The sequence below is a fragment of the Myxine glutinosa genome, chromosome 3 (genome assembly GCF_964187855.1).
Source record: "Myxine glutinosa chromosome 3, kmMyxGlut1.1, whole genome shotgun sequence".
Classification (NCBI taxonomy): Eukaryota; Metazoa; Chordata; class Myxini; order Myxiniformes; family Myxinidae; genus Myxine; species Myxine glutinosa.
In genome coordinates, this window is record NC_136263.1 from 34,749,449 (window position 1) to 34,777,403 (window position 27,955).

At 42.4% G+C, this 27,955-nt stretch overlaps 2 protein-coding genes and 1 long non-coding RNA gene across 5 annotated transcripts in view; 1 reads left to right on the forward strand and 2 right to left on the reverse strand.

Annotated features, from left to right (window-relative positions):
* LOC137417397 (ras-related protein Rab-35) overlaps positions 1-14,711 on the forward strand; it is an 80,634-nt gene extending 65,923 nt beyond the window's left edge. Inside the window, exons 4-6 of the mRNA XM_068103298.2 lie at positions 1,932-2,056; positions 10,495-10,619; positions 12,106-14,711. Coding sequence (XP_067959399.1) covers positions 1,932-2,056; positions 10,495-10,619; positions 12,106-12,228 — 373 coding nt within the window. The 3' untranslated portion in view covers positions 12,229-14,711. The remainder of the gene's footprint in view (positions 1-1,931; positions 2,057-10,494; positions 10,620-12,105) is intronic.
* LOC144891285 (uncharacterized) lies at positions 14,402-19,543 on the reverse strand. Its single transcript, XR_013622797.1, has 2 exons — positions 19,444-19,543; positions 14,402-15,416 (listed from the first exon to the last, which is right to left on the reverse strand). It is a non-coding gene; the product is annotated as an uncharacterized LOC144891285 (long non-coding RNA).
* A 653-nt stretch (positions 19,544-20,196) lies between these two features.
* The window catches only part of GCN1 (GCN1 activator of EIF2AK4), a 99,186-nt gene continuing 91,427 nt past the window's right edge, over positions 20,197-27,955 (reverse strand). For 2 of the 3 annotated variants that reach the window (XM_068103295.2, XM_068103293.2), the window contains 6 exons: positions 25,978-26,092; positions 25,792-25,888; positions 25,466-25,614; positions 22,087-22,194; positions 21,717-21,950; positions 20,197-20,407 (listed from right to left, as the gene is read on the reverse strand). In XM_068103295.2, coding sequence (XP_067959396.2) covers positions 20,279-20,407; positions 21,717-21,950; positions 22,087-22,194; positions 25,466-25,614; positions 25,792-25,888; positions 25,978-26,092 — 832 coding nt within the window. In that variant the 3' untranslated portion in view covers positions 20,197-20,278. The other variant, XM_068103297.2, reaches the window with a different exon arrangement.

The window sequence follows — 27,955 nt, forward strand, 5'->3', positions numbered from 1 at the left end:
TAGTTAGTAATAAATTATATTTGTTCTTCCTACCTTGCCTTTCTTTCCTTTACATCCGTTTCGTTTTAGTGATTTCCCCATTGGATACCTGTGGCACGATTTGGCCAACGTTAAGAATCGGGTCAGTTACTTGCTAATGGTTCGTGGCGCGGCTGCTAATCAGCTCGGCAATTAACATCTTGTCCGCGGTCGCGAACAGGGTTGCTCACCTGCCTCTCCGGAGGGAGCTTGGGCAACTTCAGGACTCACGTCGGTCAGTCATACACAAGGGGATTAATCCCCCCTCCTTAAGGGGAAAAAGGCCGACGGAGAGATCCGCAACTATATATATATATATATATATATATATATATATATATATATATATATATATATATATATATATATATATATATATATATATATATATATATATATATATATATATATATACTGTATATATATATATATATATATATATATGTGAAGAAGCAGCTCTTCGTTTGCAAAAGAAGTCCACAAATAGCCTGAAAAATGACGCAGCTTTTTATTAAAACCAACTTATACAGATCCGGAGGAGACAAGACATCTACAGCAAGCTACAGCAAGAACATGCCAAGTCAAGCCTTCCTGAAAACACATTGATTCCCAGTCCATTTATATAGGGACACGTTTTATCAGGAAATCTCCGAGGGAACAAACAAAACTGGGAGAGGTTCCTCCCCGGTGGGCCAAGCCCCCACCGTCATCCGCTCTGTTATTCGGGGGAGTCAGCCCTTCCTTATCATTCGGACCAGATATAGTTTCAAAAGCTCCGAGGTGACGAAAATGTAACTCACAGAGAGAAGAGTGCATGCTTGGCCAAACAAATAAGACCATAAAATATATGGGTTTGTTCACATGAGTAATTCAAAGCATGTTTATACAGAGTCAGGCGTCGCTGTGATTAATACAAAATATATATGGTAAAAACAATAGGTTTATGTCTGCAATCTAATCATTCTACTAGCGTTACACAAAATCACGCGCATGTGAGCGTGGTTTTACGACCGGCCTTATCTAGCCTCGAAAAAAGCACACGTATACAATTGTCCAGCATGACCTCAGCGAGCCTTTCCTCATCCAAAACTAAAACGAAGCAAAAACCCTTTATTAACTTTATGAAAATAGCATTTTTAAACAACATTTAAATCATAACACATTAGCAACCAACGTCTATAACTGAACTTTAGGCAATAACAAATCTACAACTTGACATATATTTATATATATATATATATATATATATATATATATATATATAATTATTTTGTTTTATTTATTATTTCAATCTGTTTGTGTCTATATATCTGTCTGTTGTAAGAGGGTCTTTGTGTAATGTATGTGTAGTGCAAATTTGTATTGTCTGTCTATCGATATATCTCATGTGAGAATGTGTGATTTATTCAAGAATGCGATTTTGCTTTTTTTGGGGGGGGGGAGGAGCAAGGGAGGGAGGTTCGGGCTCAGAAGGGGTAGGGAGAGCAAAGATGAACAGAATTGGGAGGGGGAGGTTTACACTTTGTCGAGGGGGGGGAGAGGGGGTTGAGGACTTTTGGGGGAGGGGTGCGAGGTTGGGTTGATGTGGGGGATGGAAGAGGTTTGAAGGCTTGGAGTGTATAGAGCAGGAGCAGGACCGAAGCATTTGGGTTGGGAGGGGAAGGTTGGGGACTTGGAGTTTGGGAGTGGGGATTGATGATTTGGGGATTGGGAGGAGGGCTTGTAGAAAGGGGTACTGAGGAAAGTCACATTTTACATTACACCCAATTTCCACGGACCCCTGTCATTTTTGTGGAATCCTTTTCCCTCACCCTCTCCTTGCACCATCTCAATTGTTTATTTGTTGTCGCAAATGTAATTGGCAGCAGAGAAAAGACTATTTGGTTTCCTCTTTCTCTTTTTTTTTCTTCCAGTTATTACCGTGGTACTCACGGTGTCATCGTGGTGTACGACGTGACGAGCGCGGAATCTTTTGTTAATGTTCAGAGATGGCTGCAGGAGATCGGAGACAACTGCGATGATGTCTGCAGGGTGCTTGGTGGGTTCGCTGCAAATATTCCTGTGGCAATTCTGATTTAAATTTTTATTATCATGGTTATTCGCACAAGGAAGCTTGTGTACAATGAATATTGCTGAAGAAAAAGTTAAATTGATGATTATCTTCATCATGATAAGTTTATGTCGTTGTTGTGATTGATATAGGAATAAGTCGTGCCACTGTGTATATTTTATTATCCATTCTTCTTGGTTGCATATGCAGCTCCCAAATAATCTTCGGTTCAATGAAAAGATTGTTTAGTCCTCTTGTGCATGTCAATTAAATATTTATTGATATTCTCCAAATTCCTTTCATGCCATGCGTGTGGTATCCTGTCGAAATACCAAAATTGACCAACTCACCATATAAGGACTGGTTCTGGTTTTGGTTTGCAACTCTGCAAACGCTTGTGGTTTTGATGACCAACTAGGTTATGAATGAGAGTCAGCACTGTAAGCGTGTCCGAGTTGACAATTTCAGCTCTCATTGACTCCGTCATTTTCTACACAAAGATGTGGATTACAATCCGACGATTCACCAATGGATAATGTTTTTGTGAAAAGCAAGCATTTAAAGAGCCCCTAAACAACATGTTTACATTTACCGGTGACGAGCAGGGGTACCCAGTATGCACACGCACACGCACACGCACACGCACACACACGTGTATATACTCGTATGTACTAGCTTAAGTACCTGGCATTACCCAGGGGGAGGGGAGAGAGATATACTGCATATACATCTTTTGTGGGTAGGGGGGGAGAGGGGGGAAAGAAGGGAAAGGGACAAATTTACCCATGCAAAGTAGGCTGGGCCAAATCAGGGGTGATTTTCAATTTTTCATACTACAAGGTTGTAATTTACCTAAAAGTTGTGGCTGGGTAACAGAAACAAAACCATGAAATTTTTTTTCAAAAATATTGACGTCTTACGGTAAAACAGCCCGTTACCATAGCAACCGTTACAGACGACTCAAAAAATTATTAAAATCGATGATTTCTCAGGCTGTGTGTGACCCCCAGAGTTGATTCTGGTACCAAAAGATTCAGAATTGAAAGCCAAGGATGATTGGATAGCTTAACAATGTCTGTGACACAATTCAATACAACTTTTATCCCAAAAACTCATTTTTATCTCAAATTTAAGGCATTTGTTTGAAAAAAAACAATCATAGGATAATCATTAATCAGAGCTATAGTCAAATTAAATGTACTTTAAATTAACTTTTGTCATTGATTAAGCTTTTTTGTCTCAAATTTAAGGTCTGACATTGAACATTGATAACAAAATAAAAAACCTAGTCCCAATTGTAATCAATGGAGGCCAATGACTTCTTAGTCACAACCTCAGTGGATGTTGCCAGTCCATGCAGCTTCTCCCTGACGCCCTTCACAACCCTGTATAGAGCCTGGAGCTGCGCCTCAGATTTGGGGGCCTTGTTAGTGTTCAAATCTGTGGCGAGTCCAAGTGTCCGCTCTGCTGCGTCATTGACAACTGGGAGTTTGGCCACAACTTCCTTGCCATGACGATAGCTGTCTGAGGTGGGCCACTGTGCAATGGGGAGCTTGACAAAACTGGAGTCAATACCCAAGAGTTCAAACATGCTCCAAGAGTCGTAACCAACAAAGTATTTGAGGGCTTTACTCCCCAATTGCTGTGAGGCTGGCATCTCCTGTATCATGTTATGTGCAGTCCCATGGTACCTGAGCATAGCCCTTCTCATAGTCTGCTTGTCAGATGACGTTCTGTCCGAGAAGAGTGCCAAAGAGACCAATCTCTCTGAGAGGTACCACAAATGGTTTTGTAGCTTCTCTCGGGCCACAGTCACAAAGGACAGAAATTTGGCAGGCCACTTTGTTGGATTCTTTGCGATACTGGCCTCAGCCTTGAGGAGGTTCTTCATCAGGTACATGTCGTTAGATGGTGCATCTGCAGCACTGGTACATGTCAACCACGCTTTAGTGTAGAAGACTGACATGAATGCAGCGAGACTGGTTATGTCTTCCAGCTCTTCGGGTGTGTAGATATCTCCCAGCTGCCAACGGAAGAGTGCCACCTTTATAGTGTATAAAGTCTTGCTCATCCAACGGGCGTGGTGGAATGCCCCAGGAGCTTTGATAGTGATGGTCCTCATACCATCAGGGACAGTCCATCCAAGAAACAGCAGTGTGAGGTGTGCCAGCTCCAGGTAGTCGTGTCGAAGAGTCTCCTTTGTGCTATTGTCCATCCACGTCTGAAGGAAGGTGATGGTGGCATGTACATGGCCAGCCAGCTCTCTCTGTTGAGCAGACACCTCGACCAATGTGTAGTTGCCCTGGTCCAATTCACTCCAAGTGTTGAGCAGTCGCTTGAACAGCTGTTCATTAGGTCCTGTGGTGGGGCCATACACTATTGAGCAAGACGCCCCTCCAACCAATTCGTGGATGTGGTGCCGACACGCCAGTTGCAGAAGACTCCTGCCAAACTCAGTCTCCAGTCTTACTACGACTCCACTCTTGACCCCAGAGTTCACTGCCGTTGTATCGAAGACAAGAGCGCCTATCCTTGATGTGTGCAAGAGCGCCTTGAAAGCCCTGATGAATGGTTACAGTAACAACCGAAAGCAGGCATTAAAATTAATGATTGTAAGCTGCTTTTGTTAACTTTTTTTTATTGAAATGAAGATGGCCAAATTTAAACAACGTTATAACAGTTATAAAAACTGGACAATACAAGGTTGTAAAAGACAATTTAAAGTAAATTTAATCTGATTAATGGTTATCCTATGATTAAAAAGCAAAATTTTCAATTTTTTCCCATAAATATGCTTGAAATTTCAGACAAAAATCCGTTTTTTGGATAAAAGTGGTATTGAATTGTGTCACAGACATTGTTAAGCTATCCAATCATCCTTGGCTTTCAATTCTGCATCTTTTGGTACCAGAATCAACTCTGGGGGTCAAACACAGCTTGAGAAATCGTCAATTTAGGCATTTTTTGAGTCGTCTGTAACTGTTGCTATGGTAACGGGCTGTCTGACCGTAAAACGTCAATATTTTTGAATTTTTTTTTCATGATTTTGTTCCTGATACTCACTCACAACTTTTAGGTAAATTACATTGAATTAGGAAAATCACCTCCGATTTGGCCCAGCCTAAATTGCAAAGAGTGCTTTAAGCTCAGCCTTTCGCAGGTTAAAAAAAAGGAAATTTTAATACCCTCTGCCATCACCACCAGGTGGCGCATGTACACATTTACATAGAGTATATGTTACCCCCCCCCCCCTCCCCCCACACACAAAGTTGTATTCGTACTTGGAGTTTGTAACTTTGCATGTGGCCATGCATAGAATGCAGGGAGAGAGGAGAGAGGAATGGACAGATAGATATTTTTGCCTTTTATTGGTATATGTATATAATATTAAACAAGTTAATAATAATAAAAATCCAACTTTTATTATCAATTGTTTTTACCTAAAATGCTCTCCGACACTCACTGATGAACCTCTAAAAGTTTGCCGAAGATTCGCTTGGCCATCTGCGATAAAATGGTGACAAACACCTTGTAGTATAGATTTAGATTTTGTCGACTGTTTATCCATCTTAGATTACACGCTGATTGTACGGCATTTTATGGTAAATGTCTGTCTTCACACAAAATTATTCACCTGCGGTAATGCACCCTACGTCCCACATGTTCACGGTCCTCCCCTGGAGCTCGCTAATACCCCACGATATGAGAGACTGGTATTGATTTTGAAATAATCTTTCCAATCATTAATTTATTAAATTTACCTTTCCTCTGCTTATAAACCTTCATAATCTGGAGCATTTGACATGCATGTAACATTAACTCTTGATATTCAACACTTCAGCAAGAAACTCTCTCCTTTAATAATAATAATAATACATTTATTTTATATAGCGCTTTTCAAGAAGCCCAAAGACGCTTTGACAATACAAAAAAACAAGTGCAAAAAGACAAAAATCAATAGGTAAATAATCAAAGCAAAAGGAAGGAGAAGGAGAAGAGATAGTCAGGGGTTAAATGCTGTGGGTTAAATGTTGAATGCAGTGTTGAACAGGTGGGTCTTGAGTGATGTTTTGAATGTGGTGAGTGAGAAGGAGTCTGATGGTCTGACTTGTAGTGAGTTCTAGAGGGTGGGAGCAGCGATGGAGAAGGCCCTGTCCCCCCAGGATCTGAATTTGGTCCGCATGGAGGGGGGTCAGGAGGTTGGTACCAGCAGAGCGGAGGTTGCGGGTGGGAGGTTGCGTCACCTTTGATTCTGTTTCCATTTCTCTCCTCCATGAACATTCCAAACAATTGGTGTTTATTTGTAACCTGACACAAGTACTTTCTGAACTTTTTCCAAATACTTTCTCAAATACTTGCTATACTTTTTTTTCCCTCTTGCCATTCTGCTTGCTAAAATTGGCAAATGCTCTCCCTGGCTAGCCGCTCATTTTCATTCTCTCATAATAACATCATATACACGTTTTCAGGATATCTTGTATTATTGCTTCACTTGGAATAGGCTAACCCCCGCTCTAGCAGGGAAAATGGTCTTAAAACGATCATTCATTCATTGCTTCACTTGGAAAAACTTACCCTTATTCCAACCTCCTTTTAAAATTACTATTATTTATCACTATCCAATACTTATATTTGGATCACTTCTTGCCCAACAATTGTTGGTAACTGAAACTGTCGTTGCTTGGATTAATTTCAGCTGTCATCTTTGGTTAATTCCTGACTTTCAGTTCTCTTTGCACTTGTAACAAAAATATTCAGTGGTTTCATATACAGTTCCATCATAGTTTAAACAACAAACCTCCACTTGAAACAAACGGACCAGACGAGATCAGCCCACTGGTCCTAAAATCCTGCCCTGCTGCTCTTTCACACCCTCTCTGTTCTCTTCACCCTCTCTTTTAATGAAGGTCATCTGCCATCTGCTTGGAAATCAGCTGACATTACTGCTTTACACAAAAAGGTGCAAAAACAGATCCTTGCAACTACAGGACCAATCAGCCTTCCCCCAATTATCAGCAAAATCATGGAATCCATCATTGCTTCGGATATCAAATCCTTCCTCTTCTCCAGTGGCTTGATCTCTGATCATCAATTTGGATTCAAACCAGGTCATTCTGCTCCTGCTGTCTCAACAATGGATGGAGGTCCTCGATGCCAAACAGGAAATCAGAGCTGTCTCCCTTGACCATATCTCGTGCCTTCGATATGGTCTGGCACCCAGCTCTGCTCACCAAACTCTCCTCCTATGGTATCCATGGAAACCTCCACATATGGCTTGCCGACTTCCCCTCCTGTTGTAATCAACGTGTGGCTCTTAATGGAATTCTCTCATCTCCTCTTCCTGTCCAGGCTAGAGTTCCTCAAGGCAGTGTTCTGGGCCCTGTGCTTTTTCCGGTCCTCGTTAATGATCTCTCCTGGAAAATCCTCTATCTTTTTGGTGATGACTCTACCCTCTGCCGCGTCATATCTCATCCCTCACATCGGCAGGCAGCAGCTTCTTCACTCTCTTGAGACCTGGACCTGGATAAAATCACTGGTCGAAGAAGTGGAACAATGCCATTGAATCCTGACAAATCTCACTGTCTCTCCGAAAAGACCGTCTGGAAAAGCCTCCATCTACTTTCTGAACAATCCTCTCCAAGAAGTTCTGTCACTCAAGCTTTTGGGTCTCGCTATCTGCCATGATCTTTCCTGGGAAAACAACATTTCCAAGCTGGCCTCCAAAGCCAGTCGCTGATTGGGCATCCTCCGTCGTGTGAAGTCCTTTCTGGGAACTTCTGAGCGCCTCACCATGTACAAAGCTTTAATCCGCAGCTCAATGGAATACTGCTCTCCCCTCTGGGCTGGTACTCCTGTGTCACACCTAGCTCGGCTCCACGCTGTAGAAACCAAAGCTTTGTAACATTAACTCTGGACAGCTGGGTGAGGTGAGGGAAAAGTCATTGGTATCTCCCATGATGAAGCTGATTCTGAGGGTCTTTCACTCATTCACCGCAGGCAGGTTGGTGGTCTTTCTGTCTTCTACAGACTCCTCTCCAGCTTTGCACCTCCTGTTCTGTCTGCTCTGTCCCCCAAATATTCCTTCAGGAATATTAATTCACCAGGAGGGAATATTAATACTTTATCGGATCCAATAATTTTAAAGTGATTCTTCACCATTGATAGATGGGGCCAAAAAGGATGGTATTGCACCGTATTTCAAAAAGTTGTGGATGGATTATGACCAAAATAGGTGAATGAGTTGGCTTGGTGACAAGAACGAGCCAAATAGATTGAGGTTAAAGTCCAGATTTAGGTCCGGCCTGTCAGTTGAATAAAGCCTGCTGTTGGCTTAACGGTAAGGGTGCTGGCTTGGGATCCTAGGATCCTGAGTTTGAATCCTAGTCAATCATTGAATTAACGCCAGGGGGGTTGACTCAGCCTGTCATCCTTCCAAGGTCGGCAAAATAAGTGCCAGCTTGCTGGGATGAATGAGCCATTCGGGTATCCTGCGTCGGAGTGGCGACCCGTCCAGGATTTGGCCAATAGCCAAGAAAACTGCTTCGGCAGCCCCATGCATCGTCACGGTGCAAAAAGGAATGGTTATCATTATCATCATCATTGGGATACAAAATGTAAACTGTTCAGTTTGACAGAGGCATGCGCTCTACCATACATCATTTTGGCCTCATCTCTCAATGGTGAAGAATTCCTTAATTTTTTTTTTAATTCTTCCATCTCCATTCAGATCTTCACCAAAATTGAATTTTCTTCCTTGTCACACACGCACCACACGAATTAGTCCCTGGTGTTGGGCTAGCGGCTAGGGTGCCGGCTTAGGATCCTAGGATCCTGGGTTCGAATCCCGGTCAATCGCTGAATTAACGCCAGGGGGGTTGACTCAGCCTGTCATCCTTCCGAGGTCGGCTAATTGAGTACCAGTTCACTGGTAATTCCCTGCTTGTCGTTAAAGGCGGCAAAAAGGGTTGGCGTCAGGAAGGGCATCCGGCCGTAAAACATTGCTTCAAAAAGGGGACCGAAAAACAACAACAACCACAGTTCCCGAAAAAGGCCAACCCCCGCTTGCGGGGAAAAATGGCCTCAAGGTGGTTTTTTTCACACACGCAACCTGTTCATGAAATTTCGTCCAAATCCGTCCATTTTTTAGATATCGTGCACACAGACAGACGACAGGTTTTTTGGGGGGGAGGGGGTTTGGATACAAGATCGAGGCTCGTCTAAGAGCTAACATTAATCACAAAAAACAAACGGACACATAAAAAAAACATAATAAAGGTTGCGGGAGACAAGAGGGGGAGGGGGAGAGGGAAGCGCACAAGTACAACAGTAGAGAACAGGGACATTGGGAGATCTGTGGGAGGGAGGGGGCTTGTCGGTAGGAGGCGTGGGGGCAGGGGGGGGAGGGTGGTGGGAGAGGTATAAAACACATGGACATTGCTCTTACTTCAAGGAAAGAAGTCGGTATTTCACAAAAGTGTATCTGAGGTGAAATTAACGGGTAGAAAAGATCAAGGTTTTGGATGGGGGAAGACAGATGGTGGTGAACAGCTGTTTTTAAGACCTGGAGGGAGGAGTGGGATTGAAGAGAGTGAGGGCGTTTGTTCCAGAGGCGGGAGAAAAGAGGAATTGAAGAGTGAAGGTGAGCAGCAGTGGACCAGTGAAGGGTTGAATACACAACCTCTGTCCGCCTTCAGTGGCGGAAGTAATGATGTGAATCTCGATTATGGAGCACCTTTTGATTACCTGGTCACATGACTTCAAGCTGATTGTTGCCGTGTTGAGAAACACTGCTTTCGGGCAAGCATTATAATGTCACCCAGCTGTCCAGAGTTGTTACAACAGAACAGCAGTGGATGTATGTATCTGCTGACATCTGGCATAGGGAAAACTGGAGGCCAATAATTCATGGATGCACCACAGCTTGATGAAAGGAATAATTTGGGAAAGTGGTTTAGCAGGTGGAGTTGAGCATAAATGACAAAATGGAAGAGCATGAGCTGGTGATAGCAGATTTGAATGCCTGGAGGGAAGATGAAGAACAAACCTGGGAAGATTTGTCCAAATGAATGAATCGAGGGTGAGGATTAAACTTGAACCTGTGGAGGTAAACAAGGTTTTCTGGTGGAATTTATGCGATGACTTGGGGATGACGGAGATAAACAATCGGTGGTGTTTGGTTTGGATAAAATAAATTTATCAGAAGTTAGTTTGAAATGAGCTTCTGCTTGCATTTTATGCAATCAACAAAACATGGAATGTTTGGAATCTATCGGCGTTCTTTTGCTTTAAGAAGCTGCTCCCTTAAATATTTGGCGTCGCACTTGATGTTTTTTCAGAATTGAAACGTTTGCTATGCATTTTCCTCCCCTTTGAAACCCCACCCAACAACCCCTCCCCGGTTTATTCTGTGGTCCTCTTTCACTCAGTTGGAAACAAAAACGACGATGCCTCAAGGAAAGTGGTGGAACCGGCAGATGCTCAACGTTTTGCAGACCAAATGGGTGTACAGCTATTTGAAACGAGTGCCAAGGAGAATATAAATGTGGAGGAGGTGAGAACGGCTTATTTATCCACCCTCATTTTATGCTTCTTCAGCCAAAGGCCGGAGGCATTTTTTCGGGCGGGGTTGGGTCGTCCGTACGTCCGTTGTTGGGTTGTTTTTGTTACGGCGTTGGTTTGAGAATCACTGAAGAGATTTCAACCAAACTCGTATGGACTGTAGTACAAAGACGAACGATTACATTTCGGGTTTGAAAGGTCCAAGGTTGCAGGTGTGCTGTCATGTGACCTTTAATGGAAAATCTTTGTTCCACAATAATGTGTGAACCATTGAAGGGATTTCTTCCCATTGAAGGGAAACAGTAACCGGCAAGTAAGAGGGTTGAGTTAGGTCAGGTTAATGTGAGTAGAAATTATTGTGTGTCGGGATGGACGACATGAGAGGGTGGTGCACCGCTTGAGGCCCTGTAGGGAAGAGTGAGTCTCTGAAAGCCATTTCCACAAAAGGGAGAAAAGGGGATAAGAGTTTGAGGGGGTTAAGCCTGCATTTTTGGGAGTTTAACTGGAGTGGGTTACTGAAGGACCTTGAGATGGTTAAAGGTCAGAGAAGAGACCGAGACCAGAGAAGTGCCAGTTAAAAAAAAAAAAGAATTAAAAAAAAGGGGCCCACCAAGACATTTGCTGGTATGGAAAGATGTTGCATTCATTAGGCCAGATCCATTCCAGATCAATAGTGACACAGCTCTGCCAGATCAATAGTCTCTGCCTGTCATACTGCATTCCAGTGCCGTCATTTGCAAAAACGGGAAGAGGGTATTCCAGATCATTTCTGTACATGACAAAAGACGGCCCAAGGCATTGATTTGAGGCATCCCCAACTCTACTGAGAGAATATGAATGAATGATCGTTTTTAGACCATTTTTTCCCCCACAACAGCAGGGGTTAGCCTTGTGGGCTACATGACCTCATGGTTCCCTTTTTGAGGCAATGTTTTTATGGCCGAATGCCCTTCCTGACGCCAACCCTTAGTCGCCTCTTACTATGTGCAGGGATACGGTGTACCTATTCTAAATCGGGGTACACACCGGGATCATTCATCCCAGCAAGCTGGTACTCGATTTGCCGACCTCGGAAGGATGACGGGCTGAGTCAACCCCCCTGGCATTAATTCAGCGATCGACCGGGATTTGAAGTCAGGATCCTGGGATCCCAAGCCGGCACTCTAACCGCTAAGCCAACACCAGGCTAAAAAGAGTAAAGTAAAATCGTTTTTACCGATGTGATTCATTGCAAATGTGTTAATTTTTTTGTTGTTCATATACTCTTATTACATTGTAATTTTCAGGAAGTATACTGGCACAAAGTTGTTTCTAATTGCTCACAGCCATTCATAATCATCCAACGGTAGTGGCACCTTCTGATCAATAACAAAAGATCTCTGAAATAACGTGTGTACTCCATCTGTAAAGGGAAGTGTGCAAAGCAGTATTTTGAGCAGCGAGTCGGTTAATTTCTATTTTCTGCAATTGTGTTCCAGATGTTCAATACGATAACAGAGCTGGTTTTGAAGGCAAAGATGGATGGGAAGACACGCAACAAACAAGAAGAGACTGTTCGACTTGGCAGGGTTACCCACGGGAGGTCAAGGAAGTGTTGTTAGCCAATGTTGAGGCGTTTTGGATTGACTATGTATAAATTTGGTTCCTGCTGGGAAAACGCAAGGTTCTTGGGATTTGAGTAACCCCATTTCATGTTTTCCCAAAGGGTTCAATGTTCAAATCCAATACCGGCCCTAATCCAGCCTCACCTGGCAAGCTCTCCCGGCTGAGATCGCGATGCGATGGACATGTGCTTCGACATGTTGTAGAGTGGTGTTCACTTTGATGGGGTAGGGAAAGAGGGTGCGTGATAAATATAACTATTGGGAAGGTGATGGTTGGTGATCAAGACGGACTGGGTGTGCAACCGTAAATGTGGGTTGTTTCCTGCCGGTAACCTGGCATTTGCCATGTCCTACTCTCCTGAAAGGAGAAACCGAAACTTGGGTTTTTGGGGTTTTTTTGAGGAATTATTTGGTGGTGTTGTTGAGGAAATTCTATACAATCACACGTTTGGAGGGGTGGGATTTTGGTAATAAAAGTACATAATCATTGGAATTTTTTTTTGAAAAAGATTTGTTTTCTATCTTGTCCCAGATTAATTTTTTTGTAAGGCACTTCATTTTTCTTGTCGAAGTATTATTTGAAATGGAAGAAGCTAAAATACAAGAGGTGTGGTGGAGAAGGGTTTATGCTTTCGAGGTGGGTTCAAAAAACGTTATTGGCCAAACAATATGATATTTGAACCTATAGGAACCACTTTTGCTTTGCCTCTGTTGGACCTACCTCTTCCTAACAAACATCCAGGAAAAGTGGTTCTTCTTGGTGTTTCTTTGAAGTTTGGCAAAGAATTCCCTTGAACCTTGCCCCCACCCATTCCACTCACATTATATAACCAGTATGACCATTTTTAGTTTTGCGCTCTTCTCCTGGCCTTTTTGTTCCCCCCGCCCCATACGTTTTTGTTACAGAAAATGTAAATGATGTACATCTTTATTTTTAATGGAATGTATCCGATGACATTGCGTGTTGAGAGTTCCCATCGTTCAGCATCTGTTACTTTTACTAATTGGTAGCATGTCATTTTTTTTTTTTTTTGATTTTGTAATAAATTCCAATCATCTATACTTATTTTATTGATGAACTTGTTGGTGTATTGTATTTTGCACTGCATTATCCATCGGTGCATTTTCTCCCATATGTGCAGGATATTGTCACATGTAGGGAAAGGGAAAATTGCTTTAAAAATAAAATGTAAAAAAAGTCAGGTTTGGATAATTTACCCACAAATGTTTATTTTTATTTTTGAACAAGAATGTTAAATTGAATGTTGAGATAATCGACAGTACATTTGAAACGGTCTCTCTAATGAAAGTGAAGTTGGAAGAAGTTTTGATTTCCCAGCCTCCTGCATGGCACTCGATATGGGAAAAGAGGGGCGCATGCGAGTCCTTCCCTTCCTAGTCCCCCTCCCCTCACTCCTACCATCCGTTACCCCTCCCACTTTGTATATCAATGGATCTTTTTATCAAATTGATTTGATTAATGTTTCTTTAATTTCAATAGCAACATCTAAATTGTGCACTATTGCAATGTCTGGCCAAAATTACAATAATTCGTGTTCAGATTGCAGACGAGCCGGAATGCGTTGGTGAACTGCAGGGATGAATTTTATTAATTACATTGGCACCAAACTCGATATCGATACCATTGCCTCTTGCATATTAATTTACGATACCATTGCCAAGAAGGTAAATTACTGTTCACTTAAAAATTAGAAATGCCTTCTGCTACCAATAATTGTATTGATAGCCATAGTTGGTTGAGCCATTTCTGCAAATCTAATAATTAAATCCTTGCTTGTTTAATGTGGAATTTTGGGTTAAACGAGGTTGCATGTTACACATTGAAATTTGAAAACTGGGATCTTAAGTTTGGCATTTTATGTGAGATCCAATTTTAATTTTGTTTTCTAAAGTCCAGCAGTTTTGGGAAGCCAAGAGTGGGAAATGGAAGCAAGGGGTTTAAAATCAGTTCAAATCCACAAGGAGCGATTTGAACAAAGCCCCAAGAAAAATATCACAATCACAACTGACCTCTTCACTTGGACTTAAATCTTCATCTTTGCCAATATATTGACATCAAAATAACTAACATTAACTTGTTAATAAACCTTTGGGTTATATTTTAAAACGTGATTTTGTTAAGTTTTACTTTGAATTAAACCATGAGCGGTTTTGCTGATTTTGCAACGTTTTAGTCGAATTTTGAGGACCATTTGAATATAGATTTTTTTTTTTTATTGTGCCAAATATTTGATGCAGTTGCATTTAGCCAAAGTATACCACTTGTGCAAGTAATCAAAATAATTTGCTCCATTCCACCTACATCCATAATCACCCCACCAAGTTGAATGTCGAAATAAAAAGTTTGTAATGTTTTAAATTGTGGGAACAATTAGAAAACTTTCCATATTTAAATAGAAAGTACTTGAACAATGATTTTTTTTTTTTTTTTTAAATAATAAACACTTTTCTTGAGATCATTTTGTAATTGTATTGTTCCATTTTTTGTGGGAATCTGAGGATAAATACTTAATTTCTACCAGGGTACCAACAAAACTTCAAATCATTCTCACCGTTATTTTATATGAATGAAAGTGCAGTGAGTTGAGTTTAGTTTGTTTTTACTTTCAATTTGCTTCATATTAAACTTTCTATGTAATGTATTCTTTTTTTGGCCTTGCCCTATCTTCAAAATACAATTTGTGAATATTTTAAACTTTGGCATTCAAATAGCATGGGACGATATTGAAATTTGACTGCTTAAGACTTCAAGAGATGATTGTTAGTTAACCGAAGCTACTCTTGCAAAGTACTCTGGAAAAAAAATATATATCTTTTTTTTTTTTTTGTGCAATTCCATTTTGGGAGTGCTTTTTATTTCTACAAATTATTTTCACCACCAAAGGGGTAAGATAAAGACATTGTATGAGATCAATTTTACTGCATCCCTACCTCATATCATTTAAAAATTCCACGTGGGAAACCTTAATTCGAAAAACCTTGGACAAATTTTATGGCCCTTGTAATTTTATTTTTTCACCAATATTTGTACCAAACTAAAATGTTGTATGAAACATGACCAGTTTTTTTTCTTTTTTCTTTTAATCTTTTGGTAATTATTGAATTTCTTCAATACATTTATCTCTTTATTAAATGAAGTACCCTACAAGGAGTTTGCTTTTTAACTGCCATCCGCCCTTTGCCAATTTGCCTTTGCGTTGAACTCCTTGCCATCCACCGTTTGCCCTTCACGTGACTCGTGGTGGTCCCTCTCGGCTCTCCCCCCGTTGGTATTTTTGTGCACATAAGATTGTTCACGGTTCTGTTTAAATATTATTTAAATATGTATAACCTTTCCCCTTCAGTGTTTTACTCAGTGGTATTTTACAACACGCTGTTTTTCTTCCTATTTAAAAGGCTTTTCTCAATTTCCTCTCCAACTCATTCCACCTCAAAAAAAAGAAATTCAATATCTTATACGTCTCCCTCACTACATGGTCTAAATTCACATTCATTCCATCCCTCCTCCATCATTCTGAAACGGATTGCTAACTTGAAAATCACAACAAACCCAATTTGTTTTCAATGTTCGTCTTTCATTAATCATCCACTTTCTAAACTCCCCTCTTGCCCCTCCCATCCAAATCCCTCCCCTTGCACCTACACTCCTAAACTCCCCCCTTGCCCTTCCCCTCCTAAACTCCCCCCTCACTCCTCCCCTTCAAAACTCCCCCCCAACCCCTCCCATTCAAATCTCCCCCCATACCATTCCTCTCCAATTCTCCCTCCTCCCCCCTCCTCCTCAAAGCTGCCTCCTCCCCACTTCGTCTCCCTTCTATCTCATACCTCCACCCCCCCCCAACCTTCTTCTTTCCTCTGCCCCCCCTCAAACAACCCCTCACTGTGCCTCATCCCTTCACCTTCAAACCTTTCATCCTCCTCATCCTTCCCTTTCTTGGAACTCTTCTGCAATCGCTGACACACTAACAACTGCTCTCCCTACCTCCCCCTCTCATCCTTCATCTTACCCTACTCCTCCCCTCCCCTGTCCTGTACCCGATGCTCCCCCTCTCTCTTCATTAACGGTATGGACCTCAAACATCCGGGGCCTTCGCTCAAATCTGACTGATCTCTCCATACAGGTTGCTTCTGACAATCCAGACTTGATCTGCTTAACAGAGACTTTCCTCCTTCAAGATGTCTCTGATTCCTTAATATCTCTTCCTGGTTACTCCCTCCTCCGGTATGATAGACCTGAGCCTCGGCCTGGTGGTGGGGTGGCTATCTTTATCAAAAACTCTCTTCCTCACTCTCCTTGCACTGCCCTCTCTCCTCCTCACCCCCAGGAGTACCTCTGGCTACGGCTTCCTCTCCGCTCCCACCTTTTGTTCATATGTGTTCTGTACCGTCCCCCAAACAGTGATGACTCCATCTACATTTCACTGTCTGACAACATGGACCAACTTCTATCCACTCATCCCAACTCTCTCTTCCTCATATGTGGTGACTTCAATTGTCATCATGCCACCTGGTTGGGTGTGGGTTCCTCTCTCACCAGTCATGGCACCTCAGCAAAGGACTTCTATGACTCACTGGGATTGACACAATCTGTCAATTTCCCGACCCGGATCTCAGCCAATGGAGTATCTTCTCTTCTAGACTTGGTTATGACTAACTTCCCTGCTAATGTCTGCTGCTCTTCTTCTGCTCCAATCGGTTCTTCTGATCATGTGCTTGTCAAAGTGGACATCTCTCTGGCCATTCTCAGAGAGCCTCCTCAGCATCGACGAGTCTGGCATTTCACTCAGGCCGACTGGGACGGTCTTCAAGCAGCCATCAATCGTCTGGATTGGTCTCCCATCTCCACTGCCTCTGACATCAATTCTTCCTGGGAATTCTTCCAAAGCAAACTGATCTCTCTCATGCACAGATTTATCCCATCTCGCCTTCAGTTGTCTTACCCTTCCTCCCGTCCATGGTACACTGAATCTTGTGGTGAGGCAGTTGCCCTGAAACAACTTGCCTTTGCCTCTTGGAAGGCTAATCCAACTGAAGGAAATCTCAGTTCCTTCCACCAAGCTCGGAACAAGTGTGTGTCTACCCTCAGGAGTGCCAGGAAGCACTATCTCTCCTCACTCAAGAATGAACTCTCAAACCTGTCTCCTTCCTCCAAATCCTGGTGGCGTCTGGTCAAATCCGTTTCTGGTGTTTGTTCCCCCTCCAATCCCCTCCCTAACCTCAAATGGCCACAGTTGACATCGCACGTGACAAAGCCGAATGCCTCAACTCTGTTTGCCTCAAAATCCTTAGTCCCAAACCCATCTCTCTCTGTTCCCACCTTTCCCAGTCGAACCAAACTGCTCCTGGACTCTGTGACCTTCTCTCCTGACAAGGTGGAGGAGTTTTTGTCAAACCTCGACTCTGATTCTGCAACTGGACCAGATGGCATCAGCCCACGGGTCCTAAAATCCTGCTCTGCCGCTCTATCTCACCCTCTCTCTGTTCTTTTCACCCTATCTTTTGCTCAAGGTCATCTGCCAGCATCCTGGAAATCAGCAAACATTACCGCTTTACACAAAAAAGGTGCAAAAACAGATCCTTGCAACTACAGACCAATCAGCCTGCTCCCAATTATCAGCAAAGTCATGGAATCCATCATTGCTTCGGATATGAAATCTTTCCTCTTCTCCAATGGCTTGATCTCTGATCATCAATTTGGTTTCAGACCAGGTCACTCTACTCTGGACATGCTGCTTCTGCTGTCTCAACAATGGATGGAGGTCCTCAATGCCAAACAGGAAATCAGAGCTGTCTCCCTTGACATATCACGTGCCTTCGATAGTCTGGCACCCAGCTCTGCTCACCAAACTCTCCTCCTATGGTATCCATGGAAATCTCCATGCATGGCTTGCGGACTTCCTCTCTGGTCGTAGTCAACGTGTGGCCCTGAATGGATTTCTCTCATCTCCCCTTCCCGTTCAGGCTGGAGTTCCCCAAGGCAGTGTGCTGGGCCCTGTGCTTTTTCTGGTCTTTATCAATGATCTCTCCGACTCTCTGGAAAATCCTCTGTATCTCTTTGCTGATGACTCCACTCTCTGCCGCTCCATTCCTCTTCCCTCAGATCGGCAGTCTGCAGCCTCCTCACTCTCTGAAGACCTGGACAAAATCACAGACTGGTCAAACATGTGGAACATGTCTTTCAATCCTGACAAATCTCACACTCTTACTATGTCTCTCCGAAAAGATCGACTGGACAACCCTCCCATCTACTTTCTCAACAATCCTCTCCAAGAAGTTCTGTCGCTCAAGCTTTTGGGTCTCACCATCTGCCATGATCTTTCTTGGGAAACCCACATTTCCAAGCTGGCCTCCAAAGCCAGTCGCTGACTGGGCATCCTCCGTCGTGCGAAGTCCTTCCTAGGCACACCTGAGCTCCTCACCACATGCAAGGCTTTCATCCGCAGCTCAATGGAATACTGTTCTCCCATATGGGCTGGTGCTCCTGCCTCACACCTGGCTCGGCTTCACGCTGTTGAATCCAAAGCTTTCAGAATCATTGGAATCTCCCACGATGAAGCTATCTCTGAGGGCCTTTCACTCACTCACCGCAGGCAGGTAGGTGGTCTTTCTGTCTTCTACCGACTCCTCTCCGGCCTTGCTCCCCCAGCTCTCTCTGTGCTCTGTCCCCCAAATATTCCTACAGGTCGCACAAGATCTGCCAGCCACCCTCTGATGGTTAAACTGCCGAAATCTCGGCTCTCTGCTCACCTTCACTCTTTCATTCCTCTTTTTTCCCGCCTCTGGAACAAACTCCCACACTCACTTCAATCACACTCCTCCCTCCAGGTCTTCAAAACAGCTGTTCACCACCATCTCTTATCTTCCCCCATCCAAAACCTTGATCTTTTCTACCCCCACTAATTCACCCCAGATCCACCTTGTTTGAAATTCCAACTTCTTTCCTGGAAGTCTTGGCAGTGTCCATATGTTTTATACCTCTCCCATGCCTCCCCCCCCCAAAGCCCTCTCCCTCCCACAGTTCTCTCGATGTCTCCATGTCTCTCGGTCCCTGCTCAAATGTTGTTTGTGTCCTTCCCCCTCTCTCCCCATCTTGTCTACCGCTCCCGATGTTATTTGTTTTGTGTGTCTGTTTGTCTTTGTGTGATTAATGTTCGCTCTTTCACGAGCCTCGATCTTGTATACAAAAAAAACTGCCTTGAGCTACTGTTGCCAACAGGTTCATGAGCCTGAGGATGATGCTTATACTGTATGGTGTTTTCAAAAAATATATTTTGTTGTAATGCTGCTTGTTTATCAGTCTCTTTATTTAATTTATTTTTTTTAATCCACAAAACCCTTAACCATAAATAGGGTGAAAAACAGCTCACTGATTGTACTGGATATAAATCAGATTTATTAATTTTTTCAAGGGAGATCCTTCTCAATATAAAAAAAATGCATAAAATTGCATGTTTCCTTTAATTTGATATCAACTTCTATTTGAACCGGAGTTGGACTTTTAAATTGGCACTTCCTTTTGCTGGAAGACTCATTTGAGGTTGTCTGAAAATGTTCAACCTTTCAATGATGAACAATTGCTCTGAGCAGCCTGATTTGCATTCCCGAATAAGCAGTCTATTTCCCATCAAAACCTTGTAAAACTCGAACAGCACTCTTCCAAGTCGTGACGTCGACAAATAAGCCACCACCCACATTATTACACGTGTACCAAATTTGATTTAAATCCCCTCACCTGTTCTCAATTATCACATTTTTACCTGACGACCTCTGAGCTATGCCAAAAACTAATCAGTTCATTCGGACATTCAATCTAATCATTCATTCATACAACAAACGTACAAAGTTCGACTTGTAGGTAATTAATACCCATCACGGATGGACGGACGACACAAAAACATGACCGTTGGCATAAAGACGTTAGCAACTGACTCCATAAAGAAAAACTTTCCATAAAGGGAAAACTTTTATTGAAGAAAAGTTTGAGTGAAAGGGAAGTTAAAGCAAATGAAAGAGGGATGCAGATATTTCATGAAAGCAAAGTTTCATCCGTTGGAGCAGAGGGTGGGCTGATGCTTGGGGATTTGAGACGTTGGTGACGGTTATGAACCTCGGTGAGCAAATCTCGGCTGTTTGGGTCTAGAAGTTCATACATTGCCTGCAACGACATGGAGGCCAGAAGAAAGTGCTTAAATAATGAAAGTGTAGCAATGGGATCAATAAGACAAAGGTAGAAGAAATGTGCTAAGATTATTTTTTTTAAACCACATGGATGAATCACCCTGCCCTGTGAAACACAAAACTGACAGTTTATAGCTGGGTCCAGATTACATGTACCAAGTTCGATTCAACTCGCTTCAGCTGTTCTCAAGGATTACATTTTTATCTGACATGACCTTTGACCATTGATGCAAAAATCGAATCAGTTCATCCTTTCATTATATATATATATATATATATATATATACACAAAGAATTAAGTTAAGCACCCCTACACAACGAATTAAGGTAAGCACCCCCTAATATATATTCTTTGTGTATATGTATACATTGGCATATATTCTAAGGTATGTGAGATCAAATAATGATTGGTATGACAATAACCTGCCACAGCAACGCATACGACGGCTTACAGGGTCTATGAGACGTAGGGTTGAGTCAGTGATCCGATCACGTGGGTCCTACACACGTTATTGACGCAAAGATCGCTAGAGGTCTTCTCAGAACAATGACTGTACGTTAGAAAACATAAACGTCATCCACACTGTCCGTGATGGACCTATAGCTCCATACTTAAATTGAGGTGAAAATATGCCTAAAATTCCCAAAAAATTTCACCTTAAATTATTCAGAATAAAATATTGAAAACGGCATGATTGTTATGTTTTTATGTGACCATAATATCACTTCTCCAGAAAATATAGCAATATCATGGGTATATTACACTGTTTTGACGACAACAAACTTGTAATGTGCGAGGTTGTAAAAAAAACGGGGGGGGTGCTTAACTTAATTCTTTGTGTATATATACATACACCAAGTTTGGTCAAAATCCCATTACTGGTTCAAAAATTAGCACAATAACAGGAGTTTTACCTGACATGACCTCTGGCCTTTGACCTTATGACCCCAAAATCTAATCAGTTCATCTTTACTTCATTATACATACCTGCAAAAATTTGACTTGGATCCCTTCAGCCATTCTCAAGTTATCACGGTAACAAAAACCTATCACAGACGGCCAACCCAAAAACATGCCTCTGGTAACCGGCAGCGGAGGCATTATAAAACTATGTTCTTTTGACAAAAGTAACTTTTGTAAATACAGTACTAATGGAAAAGCCTTGACAAATTTAAATCTGACCATTTTGTGAGATATATCCTATGCCAATGTAACTATGGAGAAGGCATGTCAGAGGAAAGGAAATGTCCCAATGATAAGTTGGGCATGTGCCCAGAAGACCAACCTTGTACAACGGCTGATTGGTGTCCATCTGGAGTACCGAATAAATGGCTGCATCACTGCAGACCCTGACAGCTGAATTCCTGTCTTTGGTGGCATCTAGGAGAGCTCGTAACAGTGGCTTTAGGTTCGCTATTTCGCTCGAGGGGGGATCGTCACCGATCGTTGGCTGCCAAAAGGCCCAAGTGACCGCCTGTGCAGTTGCGAGTCGAACATCACTAGACGAGTGTTGTAAGCACTAGGGAATAAAGGTGAGAAGAAGAAATTGATGAATGACGATGTTTCTTAAAGCATTTGGATTTTTAAAACAAAATATCGTCACGTACACAGAAATCCGATTTCCAATTAAGACAAATGCAAATAAAAAGCCCAACCTTGACAAGACTGGGGTAGAGAGGGACACACGGTGCGATCGAGTTGTCCGATAGCAAGTGCTGGATAAGGAAGGCCGAGGCACGGATCGCCACCATCACCACAGGATCCTTTAAAGGCAAAAAAAGTAAAACAAAAGAAGAGGAAGCTTTCCGCTTGGAACAAAGTCAGATCATACAATCACGGTTCAAATTTGCTATGGAATACTGCGAATAATTGTTGAGGGAATTTGTACATGTTGGTAGCAAATACTCAAATACATTTAATGTTTGCTTGAAAGACAGTAGTCGAGCGAGCATGAGAATGCTCCAGATCGCTCATCAATTCACAGAAAAATTTTAACAACTACATGAAAGACGTCCATCACCAAATTGTGCAGACAGTTTCCTGTGAATTTCACCTTTGTCCATGTTTTCCTTCAAAAGGAACCGAATGATACACCTCGTTCCATAGCAAACGAGAACGGCACTCAGTAGAGAACATACCTCCGCCTGGTTGGCCATATCACTCAATGGTGAAGAATCACTTAAATTAAATACACACAGCTTGTCCAACAAGTTTCGTCCAAATCCGTACACAACTTTTTAAGATATCCTGCTTTGTATCGTTTTTGGCCCTATCTCCCAATGGTGAAGAATCACTTAAATTCTCGTATCCGGATCCGAATCTGGATCTTCACCAAAATCTAATCATTTCATTCTTGTCACATATGCTACCTCTCTGCCAAATTTCGTCCGAATTAGACCACAACTTTTCGAGATATTTTGTTCACAAACAAACAGACAGGGGTGAAAACAACCTCCATCCACCTTTGGTGGCAGAGGTAACAAGACTATGCCAATACTTCTTAACTCTGCCACTGAAGGTGGACAGAGGTTATGTTTTCACACCTGTCTGCCTGTGAAAAGAATATCTCAAAGTCATGGACGGATTTGGACAAAATTTGGCGGAGAGGTTGGGCGTGTGTGTGACAAGGATGAAATTAGATTTTGGTGAAGATCCGGATACCAGAATTTTTAAGTGATTCTTCACTTAAAAAAACATTGCCATAATACATTGCCGCAAACAGGGAACCATGATTGTCATGGGGCCCGCAAGGCTAACCCCTGCTCGAGCGGGGATTATGGCCTTAAAACGATCATTCATTCATTCATATTCACCATATATATATACGAGCAGAAGTACCCGGCGTTGCCGGGCCGGGAGGGGAGGGGGATGGAGGAGGAGGGGAGAGGGGTAAGGCAGGGCGGAAGGGAGGGAGGAGGGGGGAAGGGAGGGAGGGGGGGGGGGAAGGAGGAAGGGGAGCAATCAGAAGTGGAATCTCTTTTACGGAGAATTTATATCTTAAAGGGGAGGGGGAGAGAGGAGGGGAAGGGGAGGCAGGAGAGGAAGGGGAGTGGCTCATGTTTGAGTGAATGTGGCTCACGTTTCTGAGTTAAGTGTGAGGCAGATCAGGAAGAAGAAGAAGCCATACTACCAAATTCGTACACTTCTGGAATTGTTCGATTTATTTGTATTCAAATGTCTGGTAATTGTTTTGTATTTATTTATGCGAATGTGTACTTGTATATAACTGTCATCCATTTAAAAAGGCTTCGGCACTATCAAGCGAATTGTATTATAATTTTTTTTTTTTTTAACTATAAATAAACTAACTTTTTTTCAATTTTTTTTTTTTTTGCCTAAAACACTCCCAGGCACTCACTGATGAACCTCTGAAAGTTTGATGAAGATCCGTTCAGCCATCTCTGAATAAAATGCGGACACACACAGCCAACTCGCGTTTATATATATATATATATATATATATATATATATATATATATATATATATATATATATATATATATATATATATATATATATATATATATATATATATATATATATATATATATATATATATATATATATCTATAATTCCAGTAATCTCTGTCTGTACGTTTGTACGTTTGTCTGTCTGTGACCGCTGTTTCTCGACAACCACGGGTCCGATATACTTTTCACTTGCCAGGTATATTGCTGGGGACCCGAGGATGTGCCTTTTCAAGGTTTCATATTAATCGGACAATTACTTACCGAGCTATGTCCAAAAAACGATTCAACCAATCAGAGAGCAGCGAACTATCGCGTGTGCCGAACGTGGCGGGCACACTCTGCCTCGGATGGCACATTTGAGAGCGTATTCATTTATTTCACGTTTGCAAACTATGTTGGCGTTAAACTATGTTTTACAACTAATAAAAACGAATTTGCGATTCATTCGCTTTCCTGCGCGTTTGTGCACGCGATGGCGATTTCTTTACCAAACTCCGGAAGCCGTTCGCTTTGGACCAAACCATTGCATGTAAATAGAGGGGGGGGATTGTCACCACTCGCAAGCCGTTCGCTTTGGACCAAACCATTTCATGTAAATAGAGGGGGGGGATATAATTTTAGATATAGATATAGTACGGGCATGCCCTAGTATATATAAATCGGGATTTAAATTTAATTCAAAAATTGATCCAGACGTCTATTCTCTTTCAAACATTCAAACCGACAGAGGTAGTTTTTTATCACAGCATCTGTAGAATTTTCACCCTTTTACTCAACTCCGTTTCGCTGTTATTTGGGGTAGCAAAAAATCAACTGAGCTTTATAGATATTTAGATATGTACGTATAGGGCCAAAAATGATATGTAGCACGATATTTCAAAATGGTATGAACGGACTTGGACGAAAAGTTGTGGACAGGTTGGGTGCCCGACAAGGACGAATATAATAGATTTTGGTCAAAATCCAGATCCGGATACGAGAATTTTCAAAAGTGATTCTTCACCATTGAGAGATGGAGCCAAAAACAATAGATAACATGATATTTCAAAAGGTTGTTGATGAGTTGTTACAAAACTTGGTGGACGAGTTGGTTAGGTGACAAGAACAAGCCAATTAGATTTTGGTTCAGGTCTGGATCCATATCCGGTCTATCAACGGGATACAAAATGTAAACTGATCCCACCTGGTGAGGGTATGCTCTCTACCGTGCGCCGTTCGAGTTTTGACCAGAAGTTTTAGCAATTCCTGTATTTAGCAATTTCTTCCTTCGGGTAGACTATAATTTCAGCATAAAATTATTACTTTTACATGTTGTAGAATAAAAAGCACATTAAGAACTGGAACAGCACTGTGTCGAGCGCATACCTCCACCAGGCTGAACAGTTTATGTTTTGAACCAAAATCTAATCAATCATTCCTTGTCACACACCCAACCTGTCCACTAAGTTTATTCCGAATCTGTCCATAACTTTTTGAGTCCATAAAATCTGTTCCTTCGGTGGTGGAGGTAACGATCAATTTTAAAAATAAATATCGCTCAGGTCAAATTAGAGACATTTTTACCCTATCAGAATTCAGGAGGGAAGTCAACATGCCGAGTGTCCTCGGGAAACGCTCAGTTGGAGCCACCAGGCAGCCGGGTGCAGCTTGGATCAACACTGAGAGGGCAATCGCTCGGCTGTGCCGGACTGGCCAGTCCACAATCCCCTCAGCTGCAGCACAACAAAATACGTGAAATTGCTTTTAGAAAGGGATCTGGGCTAAGGGTCGATGGCCAGTTATAACCTTTTTCTGTCCTCAAGGAACTTTCAATTTAACTTGTCTTTTCCTCAGCATCCCCATTTGGTGTCTTCAACTGTGCATTGCTCACCTTCCTTCAGAAGGCTTACCCAAGAGATGCTGATTGAGCAAACTTGGAAACTCTTCCTCTGGTAGAAAGGCCGCCAATTCACCAAGGCAGGCAGCAGCTCGAATTCTGCACCCTTCCTTAAAAATAAAAAAATAAATAGAACCATAGCCGACATGCGAACACTGCTAAAACCGTACCCACCCATACATGTTTACACAACACTTACCTCATTGTATCCAAGCATCCCTTGGAGTGTGGTGGCCATGCTTCTTCGAAGAGTTGGATCCAGACGAGAGGCGCAGCCTCTGAGAACAAGACGCAGGGCCTGCAAGCTTGTTTCTCTGGTAACATCACATCGGAAGGAATAAATATTGATTATGAGACACAGTAGATACTTCATAAGGTTGAATACCCACCAATTTGAATTCATCGATTTGAAGCATTGTACGTACACCTTGACCCGACTACCTCTACACAAGCTTGCATATTTGTATGCCTCTGCAGCCAAAGGCGCGAGAGGCCCGTATTTTTGGGTTGTCCACACGGCTGTGCGTAGCAGATTTTCATTACCGCAATAACTTGTGAACCGCTGCGATGGGATTTTAACCACACTTTGTACAAGTATGTACTATGATGCAAAGATGAACCGATTCGATTTTGGGTTCAAAAGGTCGAACGTCATGGGCCGTCGAAAATAATTTTGCAAATCATAACTTCAGTTAGAAGCATTTGATGTTTTCTCTCTTCTACTCATTTGTCTCGGTCTGGCTCGCTCGACCTTTAATTGAGATCAAACGTAGCAGTGAGATGTAACGCGAGCAGAGGCACATCCATTGTTACCCTTGCTAGAGGAAGAGGGTATTGCATTTGGCTCCGTGTGTTTGTTTGTCTGTCTGCACAGAATGTATGATGTTCTCTGCAATCGTTGGTCCCATTGCCAAGATATTTTCACCACAGGTGTGCCTCCTCTTGTATAATTTTATAATGATAATTATGACATCATTTGTCACGTGGTATTGGCTCCATCTTGGAAAATAGGAAAAACTTTGCACCTCTACATCTCCGAAACCACTACATGGACAAATTGAAACATGATTATTTGTCAGGTACACCATGGGGAATAACATATATTAATGATGTCATCGGGGCCTTCATTATGACATCACAATTAGACAAGGACAACGCTTCATCCAATCAGTTTCAAATTTCTTGAACGTGATCTGCACAAAGATTGTATGGGAGAATGAAATCGATTACATCAACATTCATGTGGTTCGGCAGCTATACTCAGAGGCAAAAGTTATTGTGACATGGAATTTTTTCATTGGTAATCTTGTGAATGAATTTTTGGATTTGAACCAGAGAAAGAGTGTGTTAAAATGGTCGAAGAAACGCAACCAAGCAGTTGTTGTTCGAATTGCACGAAATTTGCAAGAAGCATGACATATTCGAGAAAAATGGCCAGCAATGTTCACTTTAAAAGGCCAGACAACCAGACGCTTATCATTTCCACTCAATGCAGTCTTAAGAAGTGCAGAAGTCAGAAAAACACCTCTATTCATCGTTCTGGAACAAGTTCGACATGCCATGCCTTGGGGAAAATGACAGATGGAGAGAGCTATAGGTGTGCTTCAGTCTGGTACCTCGCAGCGTGACGTTGCTCGTCGATTCAACGTCCATAGAAACACCATTTGGCACTTATGGCAACGTTTTCAACAAAACAATCAAGTTATAGACCGTCCCCGTAGTGGCCGCCCACAAGTAACGACCCCACGTCAAGACCGATGGATTCGAACCACGCACATCCGACACAGGTTCCAGCCAGCAACCCATACAGCCCGTACCATACCTGGCAACAGAGGTGTATCTGCGAGAACAGTTCGACGACGTCTACGCGTCTATGGCATCCGTGCAAGACGCCCAGCCCGACGGCCAAATCTGACGCCAGAACATCGACGTCGACATCTCCAGTGGAGCAGACAATACTTGCGATGGGGACCACGTGAGTGGAGAAGAGTCCTCTTCACCGATGAGTCACGTTTCCTTCTTCACCGAGCTGACGGCAGGACACGTGTCTACAGGCGCACAGGTGAACGATACATCAGGCCATGTGTTCTGGAAGGGGATCGTTTTGGAGGTGAGAGCGTTATGATCTGGGGTGGGATAACAGCTGCAGCAAGGTCGCCAATGATTGTGATTGAGGG